The sequence below is a fragment of the Coregonus clupeaformis genome, chromosome 18 (assembly GCF_020615455.1).
Source record: "Coregonus clupeaformis isolate EN_2021a chromosome 18, ASM2061545v1, whole genome shotgun sequence".
In the NCBI taxonomy this organism is placed as follows: Eukaryota; Metazoa; Chordata; class Actinopteri; order Salmoniformes; family Salmonidae; genus Coregonus; species Coregonus clupeaformis.
This window is the reverse complement of record NC_059209.1, coordinates 31,126,565-31,153,350: the sequence shown is the minus strand read 5'-3', so window position 1 is coordinate 31,153,350 and position 26,786 is coordinate 31,126,565. Positions and strand designations below refer to the sequence as shown.

The 26,786-nt window shown below is 43.5% G+C and overlaps 1 protein-coding gene across 2 annotated transcripts in view; it reads right to left on the bottom strand.

Annotated features, from left to right (window-relative positions):
• Window positions 1-5,485: 5,485 nt before the first annotated feature.
• The window catches only part of LOC121559464 (protein patched homolog 1-like), a 96,956-nt gene continuing 75,655 nt past the window's right edge, over window positions 5,486-26,786 (bottom strand). Inside the window, exons 19-24 of one of the 2 annotated variants that reach the window (XM_041872708.2) lie at window positions 19,704-19,841; window positions 19,209-19,351; window positions 7,361-7,460; window positions 6,798-7,100; window positions 6,132-6,681; window positions 5,486-5,868 (exon numbers count right to left, since the gene is read on the bottom strand). In XM_041872708.2, coding sequence (XP_041728642.2) covers window positions 6,133-6,681; window positions 6,798-7,100; window positions 7,361-7,460; window positions 19,209-19,351; window positions 19,704-19,841 — 1,233 coding nt within the window. In that variant the 3' untranslated portion in view covers window positions 5,486-5,868; window position 6,132. Of the gene's footprint in view, window positions 5,869-6,131; window positions 6,682-6,797; window positions 7,101-7,360; window positions 7,461-8,319; window positions 8,348-19,208; window positions 19,352-19,703; window positions 19,842-26,786 lie in introns of those variants that run through there. The other variant, XM_045226842.1, reaches the window with a different exon arrangement.

Below are 26,786 nucleotides of genomic sequence, written 5' to 3'. Positions count from 1 at the left end.
TTCTTCCTCCAAACACGGCGAGTGGAGTTTAGACCAAAAAGCTATATTTTTGTCTCATCAGACCACATAACCTTCTCCCATTCCTCCTCTGGATCATCCAGATGGTCAAAGGCAAACTTCAGACGGGCCTGGATATGCGCTGGCTTGAGCAGGGGGACCTTGCGTGCACTGCAGGATTTTAATCCATGACGGCGTAGTGTGTTACTAATGGTTGTCTTTGAGACTGTGGTCCCAGCTCTCTTCAGGTCATTGACCAGGTCCTGCCGTGTAGTTCTGGGCTGATCCCTCACCTTCCTCATGATCATTGATGCCCCACGAGGTCAGATCTTGCATGGAGCCCCAGACCGAGGGGTGATTGACCGTCATCTTGAACTTCTTCCATTTTCTAATAATTGCGCCAACAGTTGTTGCCTTCTCACCAAGCTGCTTGCCTATTGTCCTGTAGCCCATCCCAGCCTTGTGCAGGTCTACAATTTTATCCCTGATGTCCTTACACAGCTCTCTGGTCTTGCCCATTGTGGAGAGGTTGGAGTCTGTTTGATTGAGTTTGTGGACACGTGTCTTTTATACAGGTAACAAGTTCAAACAGGTGCAGTTAATAAAGGTAATGAGTGGAGAACAGGAGGGCTTCTTAAAGAAAAACTAACAGGTCTGTGAGAGCCGGAATTCTTACTGGTTGGTAGGTGATCAAATACTTATGTCATGCAATAAAATGCAAATGAATTACTTAAAAATCATACAATGTGATTTTCTGGATTTTTGTTTTAGATTCCGTCTCTCACAGTTGAAGTGTACCTATGATAAAAATTACAGACCTCTACATGCTTTGTAAGTAGGAAAACCTGCAAAATCGGCAGTGTATCAAATACTTGTTCTCCCCACTGTATATACACATACTAATCAGGGGGAATGGGAACCAGGTGTGCTTAATGAGACAAGACAGTCCGGGGTTGGTGGTAATGATCCATGTCAGTGACGCCTAGAAAGCCGGTGACGTAGACCTCTGGAACTGGTGAACGGAATGAGCAGCAGTACCGGGGGGATCCGTGACAGCTGTCTCTGAGGAGGGCAGAGAAGATGTTCTGTGTTTCAGGATATCAACACCATTTCTGAAATCATCGACCCAAAGTCAACAACAAACGATTTGTTTAAGATCCATTTATTAAAGTTATAAAAAAAGAGACAAATAAGTTATATTTTTAATTGTTAGAATTCTATCAGTGTTTGAACATTAATATTTAGAAAGCTAGTACAATTTCTACTTTCATGGCTAGCCTTTCACATACCCATAGAAACAGCTTGCTGAGTTTTCTCTCCCCTATGATAGATAATACTGAGTGGGACGAGTCAGTCAATGTCGTCAGAGAGCCAGTTAGCAATGAAAGTGTGCACCGTAGGAATTTTCTCTGTTATGGTATCATTACATATAAACTCTTTAAAAATATACTTCTGTCAAATAACTTGACAACAACTATGTACACTACAAAAATACATTTTCATATAAATAAATTATATGGCATACATTTATCTTTGTAACTGAAACAACATATATCCTCGCCAACCAAGACCAAATGGCAGTCTGTAGAAAACCATAGATTCTTTTTTTTCCTTTTAAAATCCTCTAAGAGCTATGGTGAGTCTTGTAGTGTAAATGTTATATACTCTTTTTCCCCTACTTAACATTAGTAAGCACTTTATACAGATTGAACTCCATTCATGTCAAAACAACAACTGTAATAGTGTTTTTCAATAGACATAAAAATCCCTGCATTTGTTATCCACTGGCATTTATGACCAATATTGAAAGTAAATAAAACAAAAACATATTTTAATACAAAAATATAAATATCGCAAATTCAACGTTGAAAAACCAAACAGAAACAAAACATGTAAAAAATTAAGAAAAGAGTTGCCAGCCATGATTTCTCTCCATTATTGCCAATGTGACATCAGAAGAAAATGAAACAAAAACCCAAAAAAGAAACAGAATTTGACTCAAGCAGCTGACACACAAAAAGAGACACATAGCTACATGTGTTGGACAGGAAGTATGTGTGTATGTGGAGGGGGGGGGTATGGGGGAGCTGGAAAGATGTGACTGACACACACAAACTGGGCGTGATGGGGAGGTGGGTGGCGGGAGGGCTTAGTGAACCCTGACCCTTGAGGCTTTGGCCTGTGCCATTTGGCAGTTGAGGGGGAACTTCCAATTAGTGTCATGGCGTTATGTTATGGATTTTTACGAGGTGAGGTTGGGTGGGGACGGCTGGGGATAAATTGTGCCCAGTTGTCTTTGCTGTCTCTGAGGAGGGCAGAGAGAGGAGGACGGACACACACACACACACACACACACACACACACACACACACACACACACACACACACACACACACACACACACACACACACACACACACACACACACACACAGTATTGTTAGACCAGATGGTGCTAAACCCTTCAGCTCTCTGGACGGGGTAGCTTATTGGATAAAGAGGAAGAAAGACAGGGGTGGAGAGAGAAAGAGTTTCTTGTGAATTAAACGTGTAATTCAGTCAAGTGCCATGTTGAGTAGGGTAATACCGTAGCTGTAGCTTATCACTAGAGATAGGACAACAATGTATATTTACAGTGAGAATAACAGAAGTCGCATTCATATTTTTCTTTTTTTAAGACAAAAAAAAGGAAACTAACAAAGCTGTACATTTCACAACAATATCCTCCATAATGGCCTTGACTTGCTACCATAGATTTTGCCCACCAATTGCAATATGCATTAAAGTGGAATTGACAGCATTTTGGCAACATCTTATATAAATATGTTCATATACACCCCCAGGAAGAATATTACACTTTTAAAAACATTTTTATAAATTCTTAGAATGTTTGGGAATTACGTATACTAAGGCATTTGTGAAAATTCTATAGCAATATAAAGTGGGAAAGCGGCCATGCGTTTTGACAATTAATAGACACTGCAGTAAATAAAACCTAATAAAAACATCTGTCTCGTCCAAGACCAGAGTCTACACAGACCGGTGCGCTATAGCCAATCCGAGCTACAGTAGGCATTTACACAAACAAACCATTTTCCATACGGGCCTGCCATCATTCACTTTGAACTGGACTGTGTGTTTACAGGCAGTTGCAACAGCGCGACTTTAGATCATTAGAATGCATTCGCCAAAAGCCACAAAATACACCTAAATGGATTTCTGCAAATATGTAAACACAACGGGAGTCCTCCTACATTTGGGAACTTTACAGTCCTATTGATCAAACAACCATGAATAGATAGGCTCTCTCTCCCTCAATTATGCACATCAACAACAAATGTAACCTTAATTTAACTAGGCAAGTCAGTTAAGAACAAATTCTTATTTAAAATGATGGCGTACACCAGCCAACGCTGAGCCAATTGTGCACCGCCCTATGGGACTCCCAATCACGGCCAGTTGTGATACAGCCTTGAATCGAATCAGGGTGTCTGTACTGACACCTCAAGCACTGAGATGCAGTGCCTTAGACTGCTGCGCCACTTGGGAGATCAACAACTAATGCTAGCCAGAGCAAGATGAGCTAAAATCTAACGAAGGAACATTAGATAAACCATCTCAAACTTTTTCAGCTAGTTGGCCATCAAAATTGCACTGATAAACAATGGGGAATTGTAGACTACTCATCCTTCTGCAGCTTGCCTGCCACTGCATGCTTGTCCCAACCAAGCACCCAAGCTAACTGGCTAAAGTTGGCTAACTTGCTACTTCCAGACACAAATGTGAGAACACCTCACTCTGATCATTTTACTTGCCTTAGCAGAGCTGATTAGGCTGTTTACATGTTATCTAGAGCATTCGTGACTAACTATTACTTTTTTTCCCTACGTTTACTGATACCGGTCATATTCCATATTCAGTGGGTGTTGCGTGTTCGTAAATTCATCAGTTATTCTGCGCTCTGGCACACTCAGACGAGAGTGCTCTGAAATCAGAATAGATATCCAGAGAGAATTTGCGAATGCAAGAGATATGCTAACTGGATAACAGTCGTTCAAGTTCTTACTAGCTAACCAAATGACACCTGCATCCCTAGCCTGGCTATAGCCACCGAAAAACGATATGAGGGAAAAATGACAGTCACTCACCCACTCCTTCAATGGCATGACATGACATCCTCCTAGCAGCTAGCTAGCTAACATAAGGCTCTGTGTTTTTAGCTTGCTACATAAATAGATACGCTAGCCTATTAGCCACATTATGACTGACTTGTGATCATTGCCCTTGCTAGTTTAATTGTATTGACATTCCCAGACTTAGTTACAATCGTCAGTTTTTGTCCAAAATATTGAGTCATTGAAACTGAAACAGTGCATCCTGAATGGAGTCAGCAAACAATGTAACAGGCCAGCTGTGATTTCAAACCTGATAGCAATATTTTTTGGACTACCAAGAAATGTATTGGTGAATTATATTAATCATGCATTGAACTGTATCCATCTATTCTGCCAACAATGCCTTAGTGTACGTCATGGAACGTTGAGTCAAATATAACCTTTTTTATTTTGTAGCATAAACTAGGAATTTTATATTTTTTACTGATATTATGATTGTCTGTTTGTTTCATATCTATAAAGTAGTTAAAACACTGTCAGTTCCACTTTAACTATGGGAGTGATAATTTTGCGCTCACTCATTCTACTATAAGATGGCTGCCGAGAGCTATGACATCACCAGAGGAAATGGGAGATGGGTAATTGAGTTCGATGGACAGCCAAGTCACAACAAACATATTTTATATCTTCTACATATTTGCTCGTCTTAAATAGCACGCATAGCGTGAGTCAGAGTTCAACAGTAATTGTTTCATAACTACCACAGGTTTGTGATATGCAAATTCATTATTTAAAAAAAGAGTACCTTTATACACAAACATACACACACATACTCGTACAAACATACACACCTGCACACACACACATATACACACACATAGATGCCCTGTGTAGTTATTGAGTAGTTTCACTTGACGTGATTGTTAGTCTATTTCTTTTTAGAGATGTATCCGATGAGTTACCCACCCACCCACCCACGCACACACACAAACCCACAATCACGTTTACACACTCACTCACTTTCTAACGTAAAATAAACATTTGCATAGAATTATTATACAAGTTATTATACATTATTACAAAATATCTTAAGCAGCAACAATGTATGCTGAAATGTATTGTCTAGATGAAGCTTCCTCATGGCACAGATCCACAGATGAGTGAACAACAGTAATCAGAGATTTCTCACACACACACATTTGTTTTACTATCCTTGTGGGGACCAAACAATTGATTCCCATTCAAAATCCTATTTTCCCTGACCCCTAACCTTGAGCCTTAACCTAACCCTAACCTTAACCCCAAACCCCTAACTTAACCCTAACTCCTAACCCTAATTCTAACCATAACCCCAATTGTAACCCTAACCCTAAACCTAACCCCTAAGCTTAAAATAGCCTTTGTCCTTGTGGGGACCAGCTAAATGTCTCACATTTTCCTTGTTTTACTGTCCTTGTGATGACTTCTGGTCACGACAAGGACAGTAAAACCAAAAACACACACACGCCATAGCAAATTACGTCCCCAGTCTGTAAAAAAAAGGAGCTACATTATAGCTACTTTTTTGTTCATATTTACATAAGTATACATCTTTTAAATATGGATAGAGATATCTAAGACAAACATCCACGGGGTTACAGTAAAAATGAGCACCATGGCACTAGCCACCACTGTGTTATGTGTCTCGCTGCACTGTGTCGGGCCACTGAGTGAGAGAGGGAGTCCATCTTTGGCCGTTGTGCTTCTGCTCTCCTCCACTGGAACAACAGAGAGACAGACAACACACAGTTAGAAAACTGTCATGACAACAAACACATCTCACTCTCTAAAGGCACAACGCTCAATATATTATGTTCAGTTTGCAGTAAAAAGGGTTTTGAAGGACTGAATAGGGACATTTTTGCAAGTAATAAAACGAAAGAAGGAAAAGGAACATTCATTGCAAATCCTTTGTGGATGTAATACCAACATGTGAATTACTTCATTGTCCTGAGAAGCTACAAACTCCATTGGGGCTCACCTCAGTTTGCCCTCCTACCACAGTCGCTCTCAGCTGCCTCACACTCCACATCCTGGAGCTCCATGGCCTCCACCTTGGCGTCCATCTTGGTTCCTCTGCAACCCGTATGGACCTCCAGTGGCACATGGGGGTCCTGGAAGGCAGGCTCGGGCTCTGCGCCACCTGCTGTGTGGTAACTGTCCGCTGCAGTGTGTCCTGGGTAAGAGGAGGTGGGGCTTTGAGTGGGGGGAGGGGCAGAGTGGACAGCGATGGTAACTGACGCAGAGGCCGTTACCGTGGTGATTGGCTGGCAGTAAGTAGGGGCGGGGTTAGGGTGGGGAGGTTGGTGGCGATTGTGCCGGGGGTTGTGGGATGGACGGGTTCTGTGCCCTGCAGAGCATTCTCTGTGGCCTCCCGAGACAAAATGGCCCCCGGAGCCATAATGGCCTCCAGCCTCAGTAGCAATTTCAAAAGCGTCCATGCGCGGGTGGGCTCGGGGCAGTGACTGTAGGTCCCTCTTGTTTAAGCGACGGGATGCACCGGGGTGGGCACCCGACTCCGGCAGCACCGACTGACAGGAGAGAGATCAGAAAATCAGAACAACTTGTACACATGTTCAACATGTTCAAACAGAGAGTGTGAGCTTATGTCACGTGTGTGTGTGTGGGCATTATCCGAAGCACTTACAGAAGAAAAAGAGTAGGCCGTGGTGTTTCCTTGTCTAGCTGTCCTTCTTGGCACAGCTCCTAGTCGCACCTCCTCTGCTCTCCCAGCTCTGCCTCTAGTGGTGGGGAGGTTGTACTGCTGCAGCTCCTGGCTGATGCCTGATACCGTGGTGTTGGAGCTGTACTCAGAGTCTGACGAGTCAGAGCCTGTACCTGTCCCCGTCCCTGAGGTGGTGTGGCAGGGGTGGACGGAGAAGCGGACCACGTGAGGAGGGGGCTCTGGGGACGGGGTGGGTAACTGGATACGGCCATCAACAGGGGTCACCTGAGGGGGACAGAGTAAGGAGGGAGGCGTGAGGAGATGAGGCAATTATTTTTATTCCTTTGTTTTTTACACAAACTATTCTGCAAAAATGTTTTATGATGAGCTCGTGTTAGAACATTCAATTAAATGTTAGCGTTGATTCACCAAAATATGTGCGTAAAAAATGTGTGTGTAAAAAATATTTGTGTGTAAAAAATGTGTGTGTGCGTGCCATTATAGGTCTCTGGGTGTGAGTATTTCTGCAGGAGAAACCATCTGACCTCTGGATAGGGGCCAAAGTAAGACAGCAACACAGGGAGAAGGACCAAACCATTCAGCACCCCCAGAATGGTCAGGATGGCCAGCACAGCAAAGAAATACCTGCAACAAACCAACACAGTCTACTGTTAAGACAGGCAATATGGGCAATATGGGCACGACATTTCATCAACCATCATACACCAACACCACAGAAGATAGGTAGCAAAGAGTCACAACCACGAACATTCTGTGGTCATTTTGGCAGAAGCTTTGAACAACATAACCAGCGGAACATTAGCAGCATCACATAGATATACCTGTGACAACCACAATGAACACCAAACACAGACATTAGAGCAAAGACACACCTGCAAAACAACAGGGTAAGCATGATAGCCAACATGATAGCCAACATGAGTGTGTGTGTGTGTGTGTGTGTGTGCGTGCGAGCGAGCGAGCGTGTGTTTGTGTGTGCATTTGTTTGTGTGGTTTGTGTGGGTGGGTGTGTGTCTGTGTACACAAAGAGAATAACTGGAGCAACCACAGAACAAAAGGAGAGAGGCTTTGATAAACATGCACTAGATCAACCATTACACATGCCTGAAAAGACACCACACTGTCACGCCCTGGCTCTGGGGACTATGTTATGTTGAGCCAGGGTGTGTAAGTCTATGTTTATTTTTCTATGTTGGTCTGAGTGACTCCCAATCAGAGGCAACGAGTGTCAGCTGGGTGTCTCTGATTGGGAGCCATATTTAACTGTTTGTCTTGCACTTTGTGTTTTGTGGTTTCTTGTTCCTTTTGGTTTGTGTATCGAAGGACTTCACGTTTCGTTCTTTGTTTTGATCGTGTGATCTAGTCAATAAATATAAATATGTTCACCCGCAACGCTGCGCCTTGGTCCTCCTCCTTAAGCGATCGTGACACACACACACACACACACACACACACGTTGGTTTAGTAGAAAACAGAAATGTACCTGTCAAGTCCTGCCAAAGAGGGTTAGTCTTTAGAAAGCAGCACAGAGAAAGAGAAGGAAGCACAATTAACTGGAGTTGGTTAATTCAAAGGCATGGAAAAAAAGGGTTAGAGAAGGAGGGAGGGAGGGGGCACTTTTCTGGGGTGTGCAGTGTATAAGAAAACATGAAGAAAATACAGCAGTGAGGAATGTGGAGAAGGGGGAAGGAGGGGGTTGAGCGGGAAGAAGAGGCAGGGGGAAGGAGGGAGAAGGAAAGGGTCCTCTCCCTGGCCTCCCTCTCTTTCTTTCCCTTTTTCTTTCTATCTTTCCCTTCTTTCCAGCTAAGTCCCTGCTGTGAAATTCCCGGCGCTCTACAATCCCCTGTCTAATTAAATCTCCAGTGTATTAGGTAAGACCCCCCTGTCTAATGAAATCTCCAGTTTAACAGGTAAGACCACCCTGTATAATTACATATATTTTTTTATTTTTTTATTTAACCTTTATTTAACCAGGTAAGCCAGTTGAGAACAAGTTCTCATTTACAACTGCGACCTGGCCAAGATAAAGCAAAGCAGTGCGATAAAAACAACAACAACACAGAGTTACATATGGGATAACCACAACGTACAGTCAATAACACAATAGAAAATCTATATACAGTGTGTGCAAATGTAGTAAGTTGTGGAGGTAAGGCAATAAATAGGCCATAGTGCAAAATAATTACAATTTAGTATTAACACTGGAATGATAGATGTGCAGAAGATGATGTGCAAATAGAGATACTGGGGTGCAAATGAGCAAAGTAAATAACAATATGGGGATGAGGTAGTGGGTGGGCTAATTACAGATGGGCTGTGTACAGGTGTAGTGATCGGTAAGCTGTTCTGACAACTGATGCTTAAAGTTAGTGAAGGAGATAAGAGTCTCCAGCTTCAGAGATTTTTGCAGTTCGTTCCAGTCATTGGCAGCAGAGAACTGGAAGGAATGGCGGCCAAAGGAGGTGTTGGTTATGGGGATGACCAGTTAGATATACCTGCTGGAGGGCATACTACGGGTGGGTGTTGCTATGGTGACCAATGAGCTAAGATAAGGCAGGGATTTGCCTAGCAGTGATTTATAGATGACCTGGAGCCAGTGGGTTTGGCGACGAATATGTAGTGAGGGCCAGCCAACGAGAGCGTACAGCTCACAATGGTGGGTAGTATATGGGCTTTGGTGACAAAACGGATGGCACTGTGATAGAATACATCCAATTTGCTGAGTAGAGTGTTAGAGGCTATTTTGTAAATGACATCGCCGAAGTCAAGGATCGGTAGGATAGTCAGTTTTACGAGGGCATGTTTGGCAGCATGAGTGAAGGAGGCTTTGTTGCGAAATAGGAAGCCAATTCTAGATCTAACTTTGGATTGGAGATGCTTAATGTGAGTCTAGAAGGAGAGTTTACGGACTAACCAGACACCTAGGTATTTGTAGTTGTCCACATATTCTAAGTCAGACCCGCCGAGAGTAGTGATTCTAGTCGGGCGGGCAGGTGCAAGCAGCGTTCGATTGAAGAGCATGCATTTAGTTTTACTAGCGTTTAAGAGCAGTTGGAGGCTACAGAAGGAGTGCCGTATGGCATTGAAGCTCGTTTGGAGGTTTGTTAACACAGTATCCAATGAAGGGCCAGATGTATACAAAATGGTGTCGTCTGCGTAGAGGTGGATCTGAGAGTCACCAGCAGCAAGAGCGACATCATTTATATACACAGAGAATAGAGTCGGCCCGAGAATTGAACCCTGTGGCACCCCCATAGAGACTGCCAGAGGTCCAGACAACAGGCCCTCTGATTTGACACATTTAACTCTATCTGAGAAGTAGTTGGTGAACCAGGTGTGTCAGTCATTTGAGAAACCAAGGCTATTTAGTCTGCCAATAAGAATGCGGTGATTGACGGAGTCGAAAGCCAGCTTTCCAATCTCTGGGGATCTCAGACGATACGAAAGAGAGTTTGAACAGGCTGGTAATAGGGGCTGCGACAATTTCGGCGGCGTGGGGGGGGGGGGGCATGGGCAAGTTGCAGCGGAGGGTGCAGAGCTGGTGGCCGGGGTAGGGGTAGCCAGGTGGAAAGCATGGCCAGCCTTAGAAAAATGCTTGTTGAAGTGTTCGATTATCGTAGATTTATCGGTAGTGACAGTGTTTCCTAGCCTCAGTGCAGTGGGCAGCTGGGAGGAGGTGCTCTTATTCTCCATGGACTTTACAGTGTCCCAAAACCTTTTGGAGTTAGTGCTACAGGATGCAAATTTCTGTTTGAAAAAGCTAGCCTTTGCTTTCCTAACTGATTGTGTATATTGGTTCCTGACTTCCTGAAAAGTTGCATATCGCGGGGGCTGTTCGATGCTAATGCAGTACGCTACAGGATGTTTTTGTGCTGGTCAAGGGCAGTCAAGTCTGGGTTGAACCAGGGGCTATATCTGTTCTTAGTTCTGAATTTTTTGAATGGGGCATGCTTATTTAAGATGGAGAGGAAAGCACTTTTAAAGAACAACCAGGCATCCTCTACTGACGGAATGAGGTCAATATCCATCCAGGATACCCGGGCCAGGTCAATTAGAAAGGCCTGCTCGCTGAAGTGTTTTAGGGAACGTTTGACAGTGATGAGGGGTGGTCGTTTGACCGCGGACCCATTACGGACGCAGGCAATGAGGCAGTGATCGCTGAGATCCTGGTTGAAGACAGCGGAGGTGTATTTAGAGGGTAAATTAGTCAGGATGATATCTATGAGGGTGCCCATGTTTACGGATTTAGGGTTTTACCTGGTAGGTTCCTTGATAATTTGTGTGAGATTGGGGGCATCTAGTTTAGATTGTAGGATGGCCAGGGTGTTAAGCATATCCCAGTTTAGGTCACCAAGCAATACGAACTCTGAGGATAGATGGGGGGCAATCAATTCACATATGCTGTCCAGGGCACAGCTGGGGGCTGAGGGGGGTCTGTAGCAAGCGGCAACAGTGAGATACTTATTTCTGGAAAGGTGGATTTTTACAGTAGATTGCAACTCCACCCCCTTTGGCAGTTCTATCTAGATGGAAAATGTTGTAGTTGGGAATGGACATTTCTAAATCTTTGGTGGCCTTCCTAAGCCAGGATTCAGACACTGCTAGAACATCAGGGTTGGCGGAGTGTGCTAACGCAGTGAATACCTCAAACTTAGGGAGGAGGCTTCTGATGTTAACATGCAAGAAACCAAGGCTTTTGTGGTTATAGAAGTCAACAAATGATAGCGCCTGGGGAGTAGGAGTGATACAGGGGGCTACAGGGCCTGGGTTAACCTCTACATCACCAGAGGAACAGAGGAGGGCTAGAATAAGGATAAGAACTGGTCTTCTAGTGCGTTGGGTACAGAGAATAAAAGGTACAGACAAGGATATGGAAGGATATGAGTACAGTGGAGGTAAACCTAAGCGTTGGGTAACGATGAAAGAGATAGCCTCACTGGAGGCACCGATTGAGCCGGTCTCCGCGTGTGTGCGGGGGTGGGACAAAGGAGCTATCTGAGGCAGGTTGAGTGGGACTGGGGGCTCTACAGTGAAAAAGTACAGTAAGAACTAACCGAAACAGCAATAGGCAAGGCATATTGACATGGGAGAGAGGCATAAAGCAATCACAGGTGTTATTCGAGAGAGCTAAGACAACAGCTGGTAATGGCGACGAAAGTTTGAGCTGAGGCTAAACAGATAAACAGGATGGGGTACCGTATAAAGAAACAGTCCAGCAGGCATCAGCTGTGTAGCTGAGTGATCATAAGGTCCAGTGAACAGCAATAAGTGAGTCCGGGAGTGGCTGCTACGGCACAGGCGAGCAGGAGGCACGGCTGTTGATTGCGTGTGCTAGCGGGCCGGGGCTAGCAGATGGATCTTCGTGGTCGTCGCAACGGGAAGCCTGTTGAAACCACATCCGACGATTACGTCGGCAGACCAGTCGTGATTGATCGGCGGGGATCCGTGTCAACACTAGGAGGTCCTGTCCGGTTGACAGAGAGGTAGATAGCCGGGAGATGGGCCTGGCTCGAGGCTAGCTCAAGGCTAACTGGGGCTCGCTTCGGGACAGTGGTGATTAGCCAACAACAACAACAGCGGTTGCAGCTAGCTAGTTGCGATGATCCGGTGTTAAGGTCCAGTGATTCAGTGATTCCGGCAGAAAATCCGATATGCTCTGGCTCGATAGCGCGATGTGCAGACTGGCCGATAATTGTCCAGGCTAGAGCTGGCTGGAGGTAGTGCAGGCCACGGACAATGGTGAAGACCGCTAACGGTGGCTAATAGCAAGTAGCTAGTTAGCTGGCTAGTTTCAGCCGGAGGTTCTAGATAAAAAGGTATATAGAAATAATAGAATCCGTTCCACATTGGGTGAGGCGGGTTGCAGGAAAGTATATTTAGTTAAAGGATGGAAAGTGAGATTGAGAAATATATACGAAAAAGACAAAAAGACAAAAAACAGGCTATTTACATGAGGACACTACAGAAAACACGACCGCACTGCTATGCCATCTTGGAATTCTTACCTAATACACATCTCCAGTGTATTAGGTAAGACCACCCTGTATAATTACATCTCCAGTGTATTAGGTATGACCACCCTGTGTAATTAAATCTTCAGTGTATGTATGTATGTGTGTGTGTGTGTGTGTGTGTGTGTGTGTGTGTGTGTGTGTGTGTGTGTGTGTGTGTGTGTGTGTGTGTGTGTGTGTGTGTGTGTGTAAGTGTGTGTGTGCGTGTGTGTGACCCTTCATCTAGTTGTTAAATTGTTCATCCCAGAAGCGGTTGGAATGGGACAGGGGCTGAGGCTTGGGACAGGGGTTGAGTCTGGGGACAGGGGTTGAGTCTGGGGACAGGGGTTGAGGATACAGTGAGGGAGGAAGGGGCTACAGTGAGGAAAACTGGGGCTATAGTGAAGGAGGCTGGGGCTACAGTGAGGGAGCTGGGGATACAGTTAGGGAGGCTGGGGATACAGTGAGGGAGGCTGGGGATGCAGACAGTGAGCCTGGGGATACAGTGAGGGAGGCTGGGGATATAGTGAAGGAGGCTGGGGCTACAGTGAAGGAGGCTAGGGCTACAGTAAGGGAGGCTAGGGCTACAGTGAAGGAGGCTGGGGCTACAGTGAAGGAAGCTAGGGCTACAGTGAGCGAGGCTGGGGCTACAGTGAAGGAGGCTGGGGCTACAGTGAAGGAAGCTAGGGCTACAGTGAGCGAGGCTGGGGCTACAGTGAAGGAGGCTGGGGCTACAGTGAAGGAGGCTGGGGACAGGGTGTGTGTGGGAGTTTGTGTTTAGCTGACAGCTGTGGTGTCATCTCTATCAACCAACCAGCCACACAATAACATGTCAAACACTGTATGGGGCATGTTATTGTGAATGAAGTGAACATGTACAGGTTTTGTATATACTTTTTTTGTTAGAGATAGTCCCATGCTTTTGAATGAATGAAGAGAGGGAGAACAAACCCACAGCATCTCCACTCTCTCTTTCCCCCCTCTCTTCTCCCCTATCCCCCTCTCTTCTCCTCTCTCCCCTTTCCCCCTCTCTTCTCCTCTCTCTCCCTTTCCCCCCTTTCCCCCCTCTCTTCTCCTCTATCCCCTATCCACCTCTCTTCTCCTCTCTACCCTTCCCCCCTCTCTTCTCCTCTCTCCCCTTTCACCCCCTCTCCTCTCCTCTCTCCCTTTCTCCCCCTCTCTTCTCCTCTCTCCCTTTCCCCCACTCTCTTCTCCTCTCTCCCTTCCCCCCTCTCTTCTCCTCTCTCCCCTACCCCCCTCTTCTCTTCCCCCCTCTCTTCTCCTCTCTCCCCTTTCCCCTCTCCTCCCCTTCCCCCCTCTTCTCCTCTCTCCCTTTCCCCCCTCTTCTCCTCTCTCCCCTTTCCCCCTCTCTTCTCCTCTCTCCCCTTTCCCCTCTCACCTCTCCTCCCCTTCCCCCTCTCTTCTCCTCTCTCTCCCTTTCCCCCTCTCTTCTCCTCTCTCTCCCTTTCCCCCTCTCTTCTCCTCTCTACCCTTTCCCCCCTCTCTTCTCCTCTCTCTCCCTCCCCCTTCCTCTCCTCTCTCCCCCTCTCTTCTCCTCTCTCCCCCCTCTCTTCTCCTCCCTCTCCCTTTCCCACTCTCTTCTCCTCTCTCCCCCTTTCCCCCTCTCTTCTCCTCTCTCCCCTTACCCCTCTCTACTCATCTCTCTCCCTTTCCCCCTCTCTTCTCCTCTCTCCCCCTCTCTTCTCCTCTCTCCCCTTACCCCCCTCTTTTCTCCTCTCACTCCCTTACCCCCCTCTCTTCTCCTCTCACTCCCTTTCCCCCTCTCTTCTCCTCTCTCCCCTTACCCCCTCTCTACTCCACTCTCTCCCTTTTCCCCTCTCTTCTCCTCTTTCCCCTTTCCCCCCTCTCTTCTCCTCTCTCCCCCCTCTTCTTCTCTCTCCCTTTCCCCCCTCTCTTCTCCTCTCTCCCTTTCCCCCCTCTTCTCCTCTCTCCCTCCCCCCTCTCTTCTCATCTCTCTCCCTCCCCCCCTCTCTTCTCCTCTCTCTCCTTTCCCCCCTCTTCTCACTGTTGGCCTCTCTTGACACTCTGAGAGGGGTAAAGTAGCTGAACTCACAGAGCTTCTGCCTTGGTTTAAAGCCACATCTAATAATAATAATAATATGCCATTTAGCAGACGCTTTTATCCAAAGCAACTTACAGTCATGTGTGCATACATTTTTATTTTTTTTGTGTATGGGTGGTCCCGGGGATCGAACCCACTACCCTGGCGTTACAAGCGCCGTGCTCTACCAGCTGAGCTACAGAGGACCACATCTGCACTGGAACACACACAAGCACACATACACACACAAGCACCCACACAAACACACACACCGTGCTGAGGGGTTGACAGGGAAACTTTTATTTTGGCGCGAGCAAAAAAGTTGGGGCAGGCTAGGTTGTTATTCTGCAGTATTCAGCTACAGAACACCCCAGACTTCAAATGGACTTAGACAGACACATAGACAGAGAGAGAGACAGAGACAGAGAGACAGAGAGACAGAGACAGAGAGAGACAGAGACAGACAGAGACAGAGAGACAGACAGAGACAGAGAGAGACAGAGACAGAGAGACAGACAGAGACAGAGAGAGACAGAGACAGAGACAGAGACAGAGTGGACCAGAGGAGATGAGGAGAGAAGGGTTAGTGTGTGTGTGTATGTGTGTGCACTCTCACTCCTAAGCATGCCATCGTTGACCCCCATGATAACAAGGTCAGGGAGCAGGACTGTGTGTGTGTGTGTGTGTGTGTGTTTCCAGACCCTATTTGGGAGGTGGCCCTATTTGCTTAAAGGGATAGATCACCCACCTTCCAAAGCTTCCTCATTAATGGCTACTTAGACAGTAGTCTGTGGACATAACCTAGTCACTGTTCCAAGATATGCTTAGCCAGGGCTCTAAAGTGCGACCAACTTGGTCGTATATGCTGCAAAATATTTTGCTGTGAGACCAAATTTTATTTTGGGAGCACCCACTGTGCGACTAGGGAAAAGATCTCCCAGATAATAATTGTTTTAATGATAAGGCTACGCTGTACCGTTGTTTCCGAGTGCCCTAGAGTACAAAGTGAGCGCCATGGTTGCAGTATTACTACAGCGAAAACAACTCGCTTGTAGCCCAACCAGGTCAAAAGATCTGACCCATATTACCGGTCAACATTTTCATCTTTCTATAGCGCCCCCAACTGGCAGACCGCATGTCCCAACAAGAAAAGTATTTAAAAATATTAATAACTTGGCTTCAACCCCTGGTATCATATAAACACACATAAGACATGGAAAAATGTGTAGAATTGCAGGAAATTAGATTTAAAACAGCAAAAATGTCTCCACCAACAAGAGGGGTATGAACAGTTTGGGGTCGCATGGGTTGTGAAGTGTGGGTTTGTTACTATGCCGATAAATGACGATATTCATCCGGACCTTTGCTACTTAGGAAATGTGTGACCGGACCTCTCAAATAGTACTTGAGTATCCCTGCTATAGCAGATCGCCGGGACCGCATAAACCATTTCGTGGGCCATTCTAAAACTACATTTGTTTACACTTTGTTCAGTCATGTTACGTCATTGGCTAGCTAGCTAACAACCTGGTAACTTTACCAATATAACCAAACATTTTGGGGCACAGAAAGAAAGGAAAAGGGATAGCTTCTTCAGCAGATTAATGGTCATAGCAATCAATGAATGACAGATCTCTTGCATGTCATCGTCACGAATCTGACATTTTTAGAGACAGCGTACAGTTTTCAATGTAATGCATCTCAATTGGAAAATAGTGTTTTTACACAATGTAGAAACCTAATATTCCACATATGACTTTGTAATTTCAATGACAGCTATTTGTATCAACATCTTAGCTTTTATAAAAAACGAATGTCTTTACAGTGTTACATATTAGTTTTTAGGGCACAACATGTGCTTCAAAAGTAGCTAGAATTCATATAGGCCCAATATAGGCTTTATCTCAATCAATTTAAATAATCTTATTTTCTGGTGCTCCTAAAATTCATGTGGTGCTCCTAACTTTTTTAAATTGGGAGCACCAGTGCTACCAATGAACATTTTAAATTTAGAGCCAATATGCTTAGCACTTAATAATAGGAACTTTTGCTCATCCCCCCACACCCCCACATTGTGTCAGTTTTCATTTCCATTTCTCCCATCCTTCCCCTCAACTACAGTAGTATTGACATGTGTGTGTGAGAGTGAGAGTGAGTGAGAGAGAGAGAGAGAGACAGAGAGAGAGCGAGAGATTGAGAGAGAGAGAGAGAGAGAGAGAGAGAGAGAGAGAGAGAGCGAGCGAGAGAGAGAGAGAGGAGGTATAGTGTTGTAACAGGGCATGAGAGGTTGGGGTGAAGACTTGAAAATAAAAAAGAGGGCAGGAAGAATAGAAAGGGATGGAGGGAAAAGCGGCCTTCACGGATGAGTGGTGTTTCAGGTAGATTCCTGTATGACACGCAGGCTCAGGCACAGCCTTAACGCTCGACTGACGCCACTGAAACACCACAGAAAAAATCACAGAAGTTAACACACTTGTGACACCGCCATTTAGAAATGTTGAAACTGTCCATTACTGTTCTCAAAACAATGTCCATACAGGCTAGAAAACTACAATGCAAGAAGATAACAGTAGCTTTCAGCTTTGTAGGCTAACTTTTCTTGCTAGCTTACAGCTGAAGCTATCTTCAATTCACTACCCTAGTACTTTGTTTGTGATAATATGCAAACCATAACGCAAAATATGCTGATTTTAAAGCTGGCTGCCACCAAAACGTAATTAATTCACTTAATCGGTATCTCTCTCACATCTCTCCCAAAGATTATCTATTGCCTCAGCGAACTGACTCCAGGCCGCCCCCCTCTTGCCTAGTGAATGTGGTCATTACTGGTTAAAGAGACAGCGCACACTTTTATAAAATAAGCTACTTCTATGCAAATGATGATGATCAGTACAATAAAATAAGTCCCAAAATGGAAACAGATTGTTTGTCATCCCTATCCTCTGAAATCAGCCCAAACAAGCTCAATAACTCAATGCATGCACACACTCCTATTGAATATGCATTCATGTGAATAGGCGTAGGCTACATCTTGATTTACCCAGTTTATCAATTGAGATTTGTCATTCAAATAAATTATTACCATTATGTTGTTATGTAGTTAGATTGGTAAAAACAAAGTCAAATGTACGATTGTATAATTGATTCATTAATGCATACACGGCTGTCTCAGATTTTTTTTTTACGTCAGAAATGTCAAATGTAATGATATTGAACGATTGAACAGAGCAGTAGCTGAGTTTAGCTTTCTGGATCAAGTGCCATTCTGTGACCTTGGTTAACCCAATGAGTCCCACTGTAACGCCGGTGCGTTTTGGACATCTAATCCCTTATAAACATTGTGTGTTTGAGCTTCAGACTTCTGTACTATTGGATCCATCTAATTCTTCTGCATCCATAAATACCAAACATTAGTCTGTGTGATTAATGGGGGCTGGGCTAGAGCGGTGTTTGTGAGACAAGGGCAGATCCCGAAGGAGCCCGGGCCGTTTTGTATTACAAGAACGTGTGTAGAGTCCGAATGGTTTGAGCTACAAACTATTAAAAGCTATTTATGAAAAGATGAGACTCTCACGAACGTGCACATGTAACATGTTTTGCTCACAAGCTACACAAGAGTTGTTAGAAGTTAGGGGGTTCTTCTACATAGAAGATCATAGGAAATCCCAGGACATAGAGCTCACATAGTTGCTGTCACAAACTCCACACAGTTGTCACTGACTAGTTTGATATTAATTTCTTAGTGAGCAAACAATTAATGTACTTACAGCATTCATATAAATTCATTTTTATCAGGCTTTTGCTGACATTTTTTAAAATGACATTTGTCAATAAAACTTAAACATGCAATTGTTTATGTCAAATTGTTTTGTGTTTTACTTGTAGCCCTGCTTGTCCTGAAAATAAAATGGCAAACACTTCATTGTGAGGCTAAATATAAGGCCTGGACATGCAGCTAAATGAAAGTCAGATAAATGAATAGCAGATTTTTGCTGGGGTCTCGGGACTGATAGGGATAATATGCTTTCTTTTTTTTGCAGTGCTATCGTTTTGGTATCATTTTGGTATTGAGCATCATGATGATATCAATAATCTTGATACTAAACTTGGTATTGGTATCGAAGTAAAAGTTCTGGTATCGTGACAACACTAGTGTGTATTAGAAATAGTGTGAGAGATTGCGCATGTGTGAGAGAGAGAGTATGAGTCTCTTTGCATGAGTATGTGCATGTGTGTATGAGAGTGTGCATGTAGTCTTTGTGCATGAGTGTGTGTGTTCGTGTGTGTGTCTGTCTGTGTTCCACAACTGGTCCCACTCACCTGACGATGAAGTCGAACTCTGAGCCTGCTAGCATGAGGACTCCTAGTAGAGTAGAGAAGGCTCCGTCCAACACAGGAGCAAACATGTGTTCTAACGCCAGCACTGCCCGTCTGTTACGGTCTCCTATCGCTGTGAGGAACGCCTGCAACACACACACACACACACACATACACACACAACTCCTCAGTCAAACTATAATGTCATTTGTAAATATACAAAACACTTTCTTTGTGTGTGTGTGCGTGTGTTATTTTAAGCTATTTTAGGCTTACGGGTTAGGTTTAAGGTTAGGTTTAAGGTTAGGATTAAGGTTAGGTTTAAGGTTAGGATTACGGTTAGGTTTAAGGTTAGGTTTAAGGTTAGGGTTATGGTTAGGGGTTAGGTTTAAGGTTAGGGTTATGGTTAGGGTAAGTTTTGGGTTAGGGGTTATGGAAAATAGGATTGTAGGTCCCCACAAGGATAGTAAAAGATATTGTGTGTGTGTATGTACTCACCAGAGCAACATGGACAGTGAACTCTACTCCGATGCCTACAGAGGCAATGAGGATGACCACAGGAACAGCACTGAGCTTGATCCCTATCAGCCCCATCATACCAAACAACTCCACGGTCATCAGAGACAGGACCAGGACCTGAAACAGACAGACCGCAACACAACCGTTAATGACAATTAGAGACCATGTACAGTTTTAACCCAGAGAACAAGCCCAGCATGAATCCAAACATCTCCACGGTCATCAGAGACAAGACCAGGATACAGAGAATCAGGGGGGGGTTGGTTCTTGGTTCAAGGGAGAATTTTCCTTGTTTTACTATCCTTGTGGGGACTTTTGGGGATTTTAGGTCCCCACAAGGATAGTAAAACAAGGAAAATCCTCCCTCGTGGGGATATTTCCCACATCACCATGAGGACAAAGGCTATTTTAAAGCTTAGGGGTTAGGTTTAGTGATGATTAGGTGGCCATGATGGTATTAGAGGGCCAGATTGGGAATTTAGCCAGGACACCGGGGTTAACGCCCTTACTCTTACGATAAGTGCAATGTGATATTTAGTGACCACAGAGAGTCAGGTCACCCGTTTAACGTCCCAACCAAAAGACAGTAAAACATGTGTGTCTGTGTGTGCGGGTTGGTCCTTCTATACTTGTTGGGGCCTAAAATACCCAGAAGTCCCCACAAGGATAGTAAAACAAGGAAACTCTCCCTCATGGGGACATTTAACACATCCCCATGAAGACAAAGGCTATTTTAAATTTAGGGGTTAGATTTAGCGTTAGGGTTAAAATTAGGGTTAGGGTACGGGATTAGTGGAAGAACAAAATGTGTGTGTGTGTGTGTGTGTGTGTCAGGGCTGGGAATTGCCAGGGACCTCACAATACAATACATTTTGATTCGATACTGCAATTTTATTGCGATTTGATGTTCCAAGCATATTGCTCACTATATATGTCTGCTGCAGACAGACAAGAGAGATCATGAGAAAACGAGTTTTGATCAGTCATGGAAAAGTGCCGAAAACATGTTGGTCCACTATTTAAAAAGAAGATGGAAAACAAGCTATAGGATGACAAATACCAGACCTAGCGATTATATATATATATATATATATATTATTTTTATGAATCGATACCTGGAGTCAAAGTCATCACTAGTGTGTGTGTGTGTGTGTCTGTGTCTGTGTGTCTGTGTGTGGCCTGTAGCTGGGGGTAAGGGCAGGGGTAAGGGTTTGGCTATGGAGGTTAGGAGGCAGGGGATAGGGGGTGTAAGTAAGGATACAGGTGGCCTGTTCTGGACAAAGAAAATTGTTCAAATTGAAGCCGCGCCATAACTTGTCCTATTATTTGTTTTGTAAAGCTAGAGAAGGGGTCTCCAACGGGTAGATCGAGCACCTATGAGTAGCTCGCCAAGCAATTCTGAAAGTACATGCATTTTTTAATTTGTTCCATCGCAAACTGTCAAACATAAAGCTCCCGGCTACTATCCAATAAAAGCCACATTGACATAAAAAGCCAAACGTAACACAATATCTGCCAATTAATTTCCAGCAATATTGCCCCTGTCTGTCTGTTTGGTGCGCGTGTTTCTTTATCACTCCATGTAGCCAGAAGCTAATAGTGCCGAGCGATCAACCGAAATGTCAGTTATTTTTCGTTCTAAACACTAATTGACCAACATTGGTTCAATTATTTGATTTCCATTTTGTTTGGGGGATTCTGAGCTCAATGCGTACATTGCGCAGTACGTTTCTCGAGAGCTAAATCAGATCAAGCCCGAACTGTGCGATGTAGTAGGGAGTTGTCCTTTCCAACAGGCCACTATTCTACATAGTTTAGCGCAGAAAACGTGGTAATGAACTACAATGGCCATAAATTGCGCACCTAAATTGCGCACCTCTGTGTGATTATTTTTTATGCCCTGCTATGTTATGTTACTGTCTGGCACACTAAGGTAGGTCAGGCAGACACTGAGAGAAGAGACAGAAGAATGCATGATTGACAGGGATAGAGAGCAGTTGCTTTGCAAAATATCTATACCTGAAAATACATGATCTAAGTAATTGATAGTTGATATTCAGCAGTCATATGCCTTTATTTACAAAAAAAATAATCTGCTATTCATTTATCTGACTTTCATTTAGAACTACTAAAATAGTGATTTTGTCAGACACCATAGGCAGCAGCTCTATAGAGATGAGATGATGACTTAGAATGAAATAATAGTCATCAAATAAAACAAATGTACTATACATAACAACTGAATATTTTATTAAAGTAAAGTGTGAATAAATAATGATTAATAAGTGATAAGCAGTAATGGGCAGTCACTACCATCACGGGATTTGTATTAATTGTGTTATTCTGTGTTGTTGCAGCATTCAACCCACATAATGCATAGTGCATTATTTAATGTTTTTTTTTTTTTTTTTTTCTGAAATCGAAAACCGTGATTATTTTGTAATAATCGAACCGAAACCGAACCGACCTCAAAAACACTAATCACTCAGTACTAGATGCTAATGATAACCGTCGTGTGGGTAAAAAGAAAGACTTTCCCCAATAACCTTCTAAATTAAATGTTAACCGGAAAGTAGGCTTACCTGACAGAACTACATGTGCACCAGAAACATTGCTAGATCAACACATTCCTCTCTTGCTAGATGCACAATTAAAAGGGTTACTACCCTCAAAAATACAAATGTGCTAGTTTTTTTTCCAGACCTGAAACATTTTATTTTGTGTGATTTAAGCATTGACATGGATTCAGAAAATCATTTTCTGTTGTTTCTCTATGAATAATTGTATTATTGAGAGTAAAAAAAATGAAAGAATTTCTAAACCAGGAAAAATAAAACAGAGAAAACAGAATTATGGAAAATTCTGAATATAATTGTATGGGGCCTGTCAAGCTGAATACTGTTAATTAACCAATATTTTACCAGGTACATTACCGGTCAAAAGTTTTAGAACACCTACTAATTCCTGGGTTTTTCTTTATCTTTACTATTTTCTACATTGTAGAATAATAGTGAAGACATCAACACTATGAAATAACACATATGGAATCATGTAGTAACCAAAAAAGTGTTAAACAAATAAAAATATATTTTATATTTGAGATTCTTCAAATAGCCACCCTTTGCCTTGATGACAGCTTTGCACACTCTTAACATTCTCTCAACCAGCTTCACTTGGAATGCTTTTATAACAGTCTTGAAGGAGTTCCCACATATCCTGAGCACTTGTAGGCTGCTTTTCCTTCACTCTGCGGTCCAACTCATCCCAAACCACCTCAATTTGGTTGAGGTCAGGGGATTGTGGAGGCCAGGTCATCTGATGCAGCACTCCATCACTTTTCTTCTTGGTAAAATAGCCCTTACACAGCCTGGAGGTGTGTTGGGTCATTGTCCTGTTGAAAAACAAATGATAGTCCCACTAAGCCCAAACAAGATTGGATGGCGTATCGCTGCAGAATGCTGTGGTAGCCATGCTGGTTAAGTGTACCTTGAATTCTAAATAAATCACAGACAGTGTCACCAGCAAAGCACCCCCACACCATAACACCCCCTCCTCCACGCTTTATGGTGGGAAATACATATGCGGTTGGAACCAAAAATCTCCAATTTGGACTCCACACCAAAGGACAAATTTCCACCGGTATAATGTCCATTGCTCGGGTTTCTTGGCCCAAGCAAGTCTCTTCTTATTATTGGTGTCCTTTAGTAGTGGTTTCTTTGCAGCAATTCGACCATGAAGGCCTGATTCACACAGTCTCCTCTGAACAGTTGATGTTGCGATGTGTCTTACTTGAAATCTGTGAAGCAATTATTTGGGCTGCAATTTCTGAGGCTGGTAACTCTAATGAACTCATCCTCTGCAGCAGAGGTAACTCTGGGTCTTCCATTCCTGTGGCGGTCCTCATGAGAGCCAGTTTCATCATAGCGCTTGATAGTTTTTGCAACTGCACTTGAAGAAACTTTCAAAGTTCTTGAAATTTTCCGGATTGACTGACCCTCATGTCTAAAGTAATGATGGACTGTCATTTCTCTTTGCTTATTTGAGCTGTTCTTAGCATAATATGGAGTTGTCTTTTACCAAATAGGGCTATCTTCTGCATACCCCCCCCCTACCTTGTCACAACACAACTGATTGGCTCAAACGCAATAAGAAGGAAATAAATTCCACAAATTAACTTTTAAGAAGGCACACCTGTTAATTGAAATGCATTCCAGGTGACTACCTCATGAAGCTGGTTGAGAGAATGGCAAGAGTGTGCAAAGCTGTCATCAAGTCAAAGGGTGGCTATTTGAAGAATCTCAAATATAAAATATATTTTGATTTGTTTAACACTTCTTTGGGTACATGATAAGTGTTATTTCATAGTTTTGATGTTTTCACTATTATTATACAATGTAGAAAATAGTAAAAAATAAAGAAAAACCCTTGAATGAGTAGGTGTTCTAAATAGGTGTTCTAAAACTTTTGACTGGTAGTGTATATTGACATTTTTTGTACACCAAGGATCCGGGGATGAGTTGCAGGATAGAGGAGAAGAGAATAATGTGCCTAGAGACATGTTATATTTGTTCAAAGGAAATTTGGTAATTAACAGAAAATCTATGGCAATCTATTATATCTTTGGTAATTTATTATTTTATTATTTTTATTAATATGTACAGTACCAGTTAAAAGTTTGGACAAACCTACTCATTCAAGGGTTTTTCTTTATTTTTACTATTTTATACATTGTAGAATAATAGTGAAGACATCAAAACTATAAAATAACACATATGGAATCATGTAGTAACCAAAAAAGTGTTAAACAAATCAAAATATGTTTTATATTTGAGATTCTTCAAAGCAGCCACCCTTTACACAATCTTGGCATTCTCTCAACCAGCTTCATGAGGTAGTCACCTGGAATGCATTTCAATTAACAGGTGTGCCTTGTTAAAAGTTAATTTGTGGAATTTCTTTCCTTCTTATTGCGTTTGAGCCAATCAGTTTTGTTATGACAAGGTAGGGGTGGTATACAGAAGACACCCTTATTTGGTAAAAGACCAAGTCCATATTATGGCAAGAACAGGTCAAATAAGCAAAGAGAAACGACAGTCCATCATTATTTTAAGACATGAAGGTCAGTCAATACGGAATATTTCAATAACTTTTAAAGTTTCTTCAAGTACAGTCGTGATCAAAGGTTTTGAGAATGACACAATTATTGGTCTTCACAAAGTTCACTGCTTCAGTGTTATGATATATTTTTGTCAGATGTTACTTTGGTATACTGAAGTATAATTACAAGCATTCCATAAGTGTCAAAGGCTTTTATTGACAATTACATTAAGTTTATGCAAAGAGTCAATATTTCCAATGTTGACCCTTTTTTTTCAAGACCTCTGCAATCCGCCCTGGCATGCTGTCAATTAACTTCTGGGCCACATTCTGACTGATGGCAGCCCATTCTTGCATAATCAATGCTTAGAGTTTGTCCGAATTTTTATTTTATTTTTTGTCCACCCGCCTCTTGAGGATCGACCACAAGTTCTCAATGGGATTAAGATCTGGGGAGTTTCCTGGCCATGGACCCAAAATGTCGATGTTTTGTTCCCCGAGCCACTTAGTTATCACTTTTGCCTTATGGCAATGTGCTCCATCATGTGGAAAAGGCATTGGTCGTCACCAAACTGTTCTTGGATGGTTTGGAGAAGTTGCTCTCGGAGGATGTGTTGGTACCATTCTTTATTCATGGCTGTGTTCTTAGGCAACATTGTGAGTGAGCCCACTCCTTTGGCTGAGAAGCAACCCCACACATGAATGGTCTCAGGATGCTTTACTGTTGGCATGACACAGGACTGATGGTAGCGTTCACCTTGTCTTCTCCGGACAAGGTGTTTTCCGGATGTCCCAAACAATCGGAAAGGGGATTCATCAGAGAAAATGACTTTACCCCAGTCCTCAGCAGTCCAATCCCTGTACCTTTTGCAGAATATCAGTCTGTCCCTGATGTTTTTCCTGGAGAGAAGTGGCTTCTTTGCTGCCCTTCTTGACACCAGGCCATCCTCCAAAAGTCTTCGCCTCACTGTGCGTGCAGATGCACTCACATCTGCCTGCTGCCATTCCTGAACAAACCTCTCTCCTTGAAGTTCTTGATGATCCGATAAATGGTTGATTTAGGTGCAATCTTACTAGCAGCAATATCCTTGCCTGTGAAGCCCTTTTTGTGCAAAGCAATGATGACGGCACGTCATGAGACGCAAAGTAGGTTCCCACCATGAACCCGAGTGGCGCAGTGGTCTAAGGCACTGCATCGCAGTGCTAGCTGTGCCACTAGAGATCCTGGTTCGAATCCAGGCTCTGTCATAGCCGGCCGCGACCGGGAGACCCATGGGGCGGCGCACAATTCGTCCAGGGTAGGGGAGGGAATGGCCGGCAGGGATGTAGCTCAGTTGGTAGAGCATGGTGTTGATTCCCACGGGGGGCCAGTATAAACAATTAATTAAAAAAATAGATAATGTAAGTTGCTCTGGATAAGAGCGTCTGCTAAATGACTAAAAATGTAAATGTAAAAATGAAGCAGGGAGGAGGAGGTGTGATGGTGCTTTGCTGGTGACACTGTCGGTGATTTATTTAGAACTCAAGGCACACTTAACCAGCATTGCTACCACAGCATTCTGCAGCGATACGTCATCCAATCTTGTTTGCACTTAGTGGGACTATCATTTGTTTTTCAACAGGACAATGACCCAAAACACAACTCCAGTCTGTGTAAGGGCTATATGACCAAGAAGGAGAGTGATGGAGTGCTGCATCAGATGACCTGGCCTCCACTATCACCTGACCTCAACCCAATTGAGATGGTTTGGGATGAGTTGGACGGCAGAGTGAAGGAAAAACAGCCAACAAGTGCTCAGCATATGTGAGAACTCCTTTAAGACTGTTGGAAAAGCATTCCTCATTAAGCTGGTTGAGAGAATGGCAAGAGTGTGCAAACCTGTCATCAAGGCAAAGGGTGGCTACTTTGAAGAACCTAAAATATAAAATATATGTTGATTTGTTTAACACTTTGTTGGTTACTAC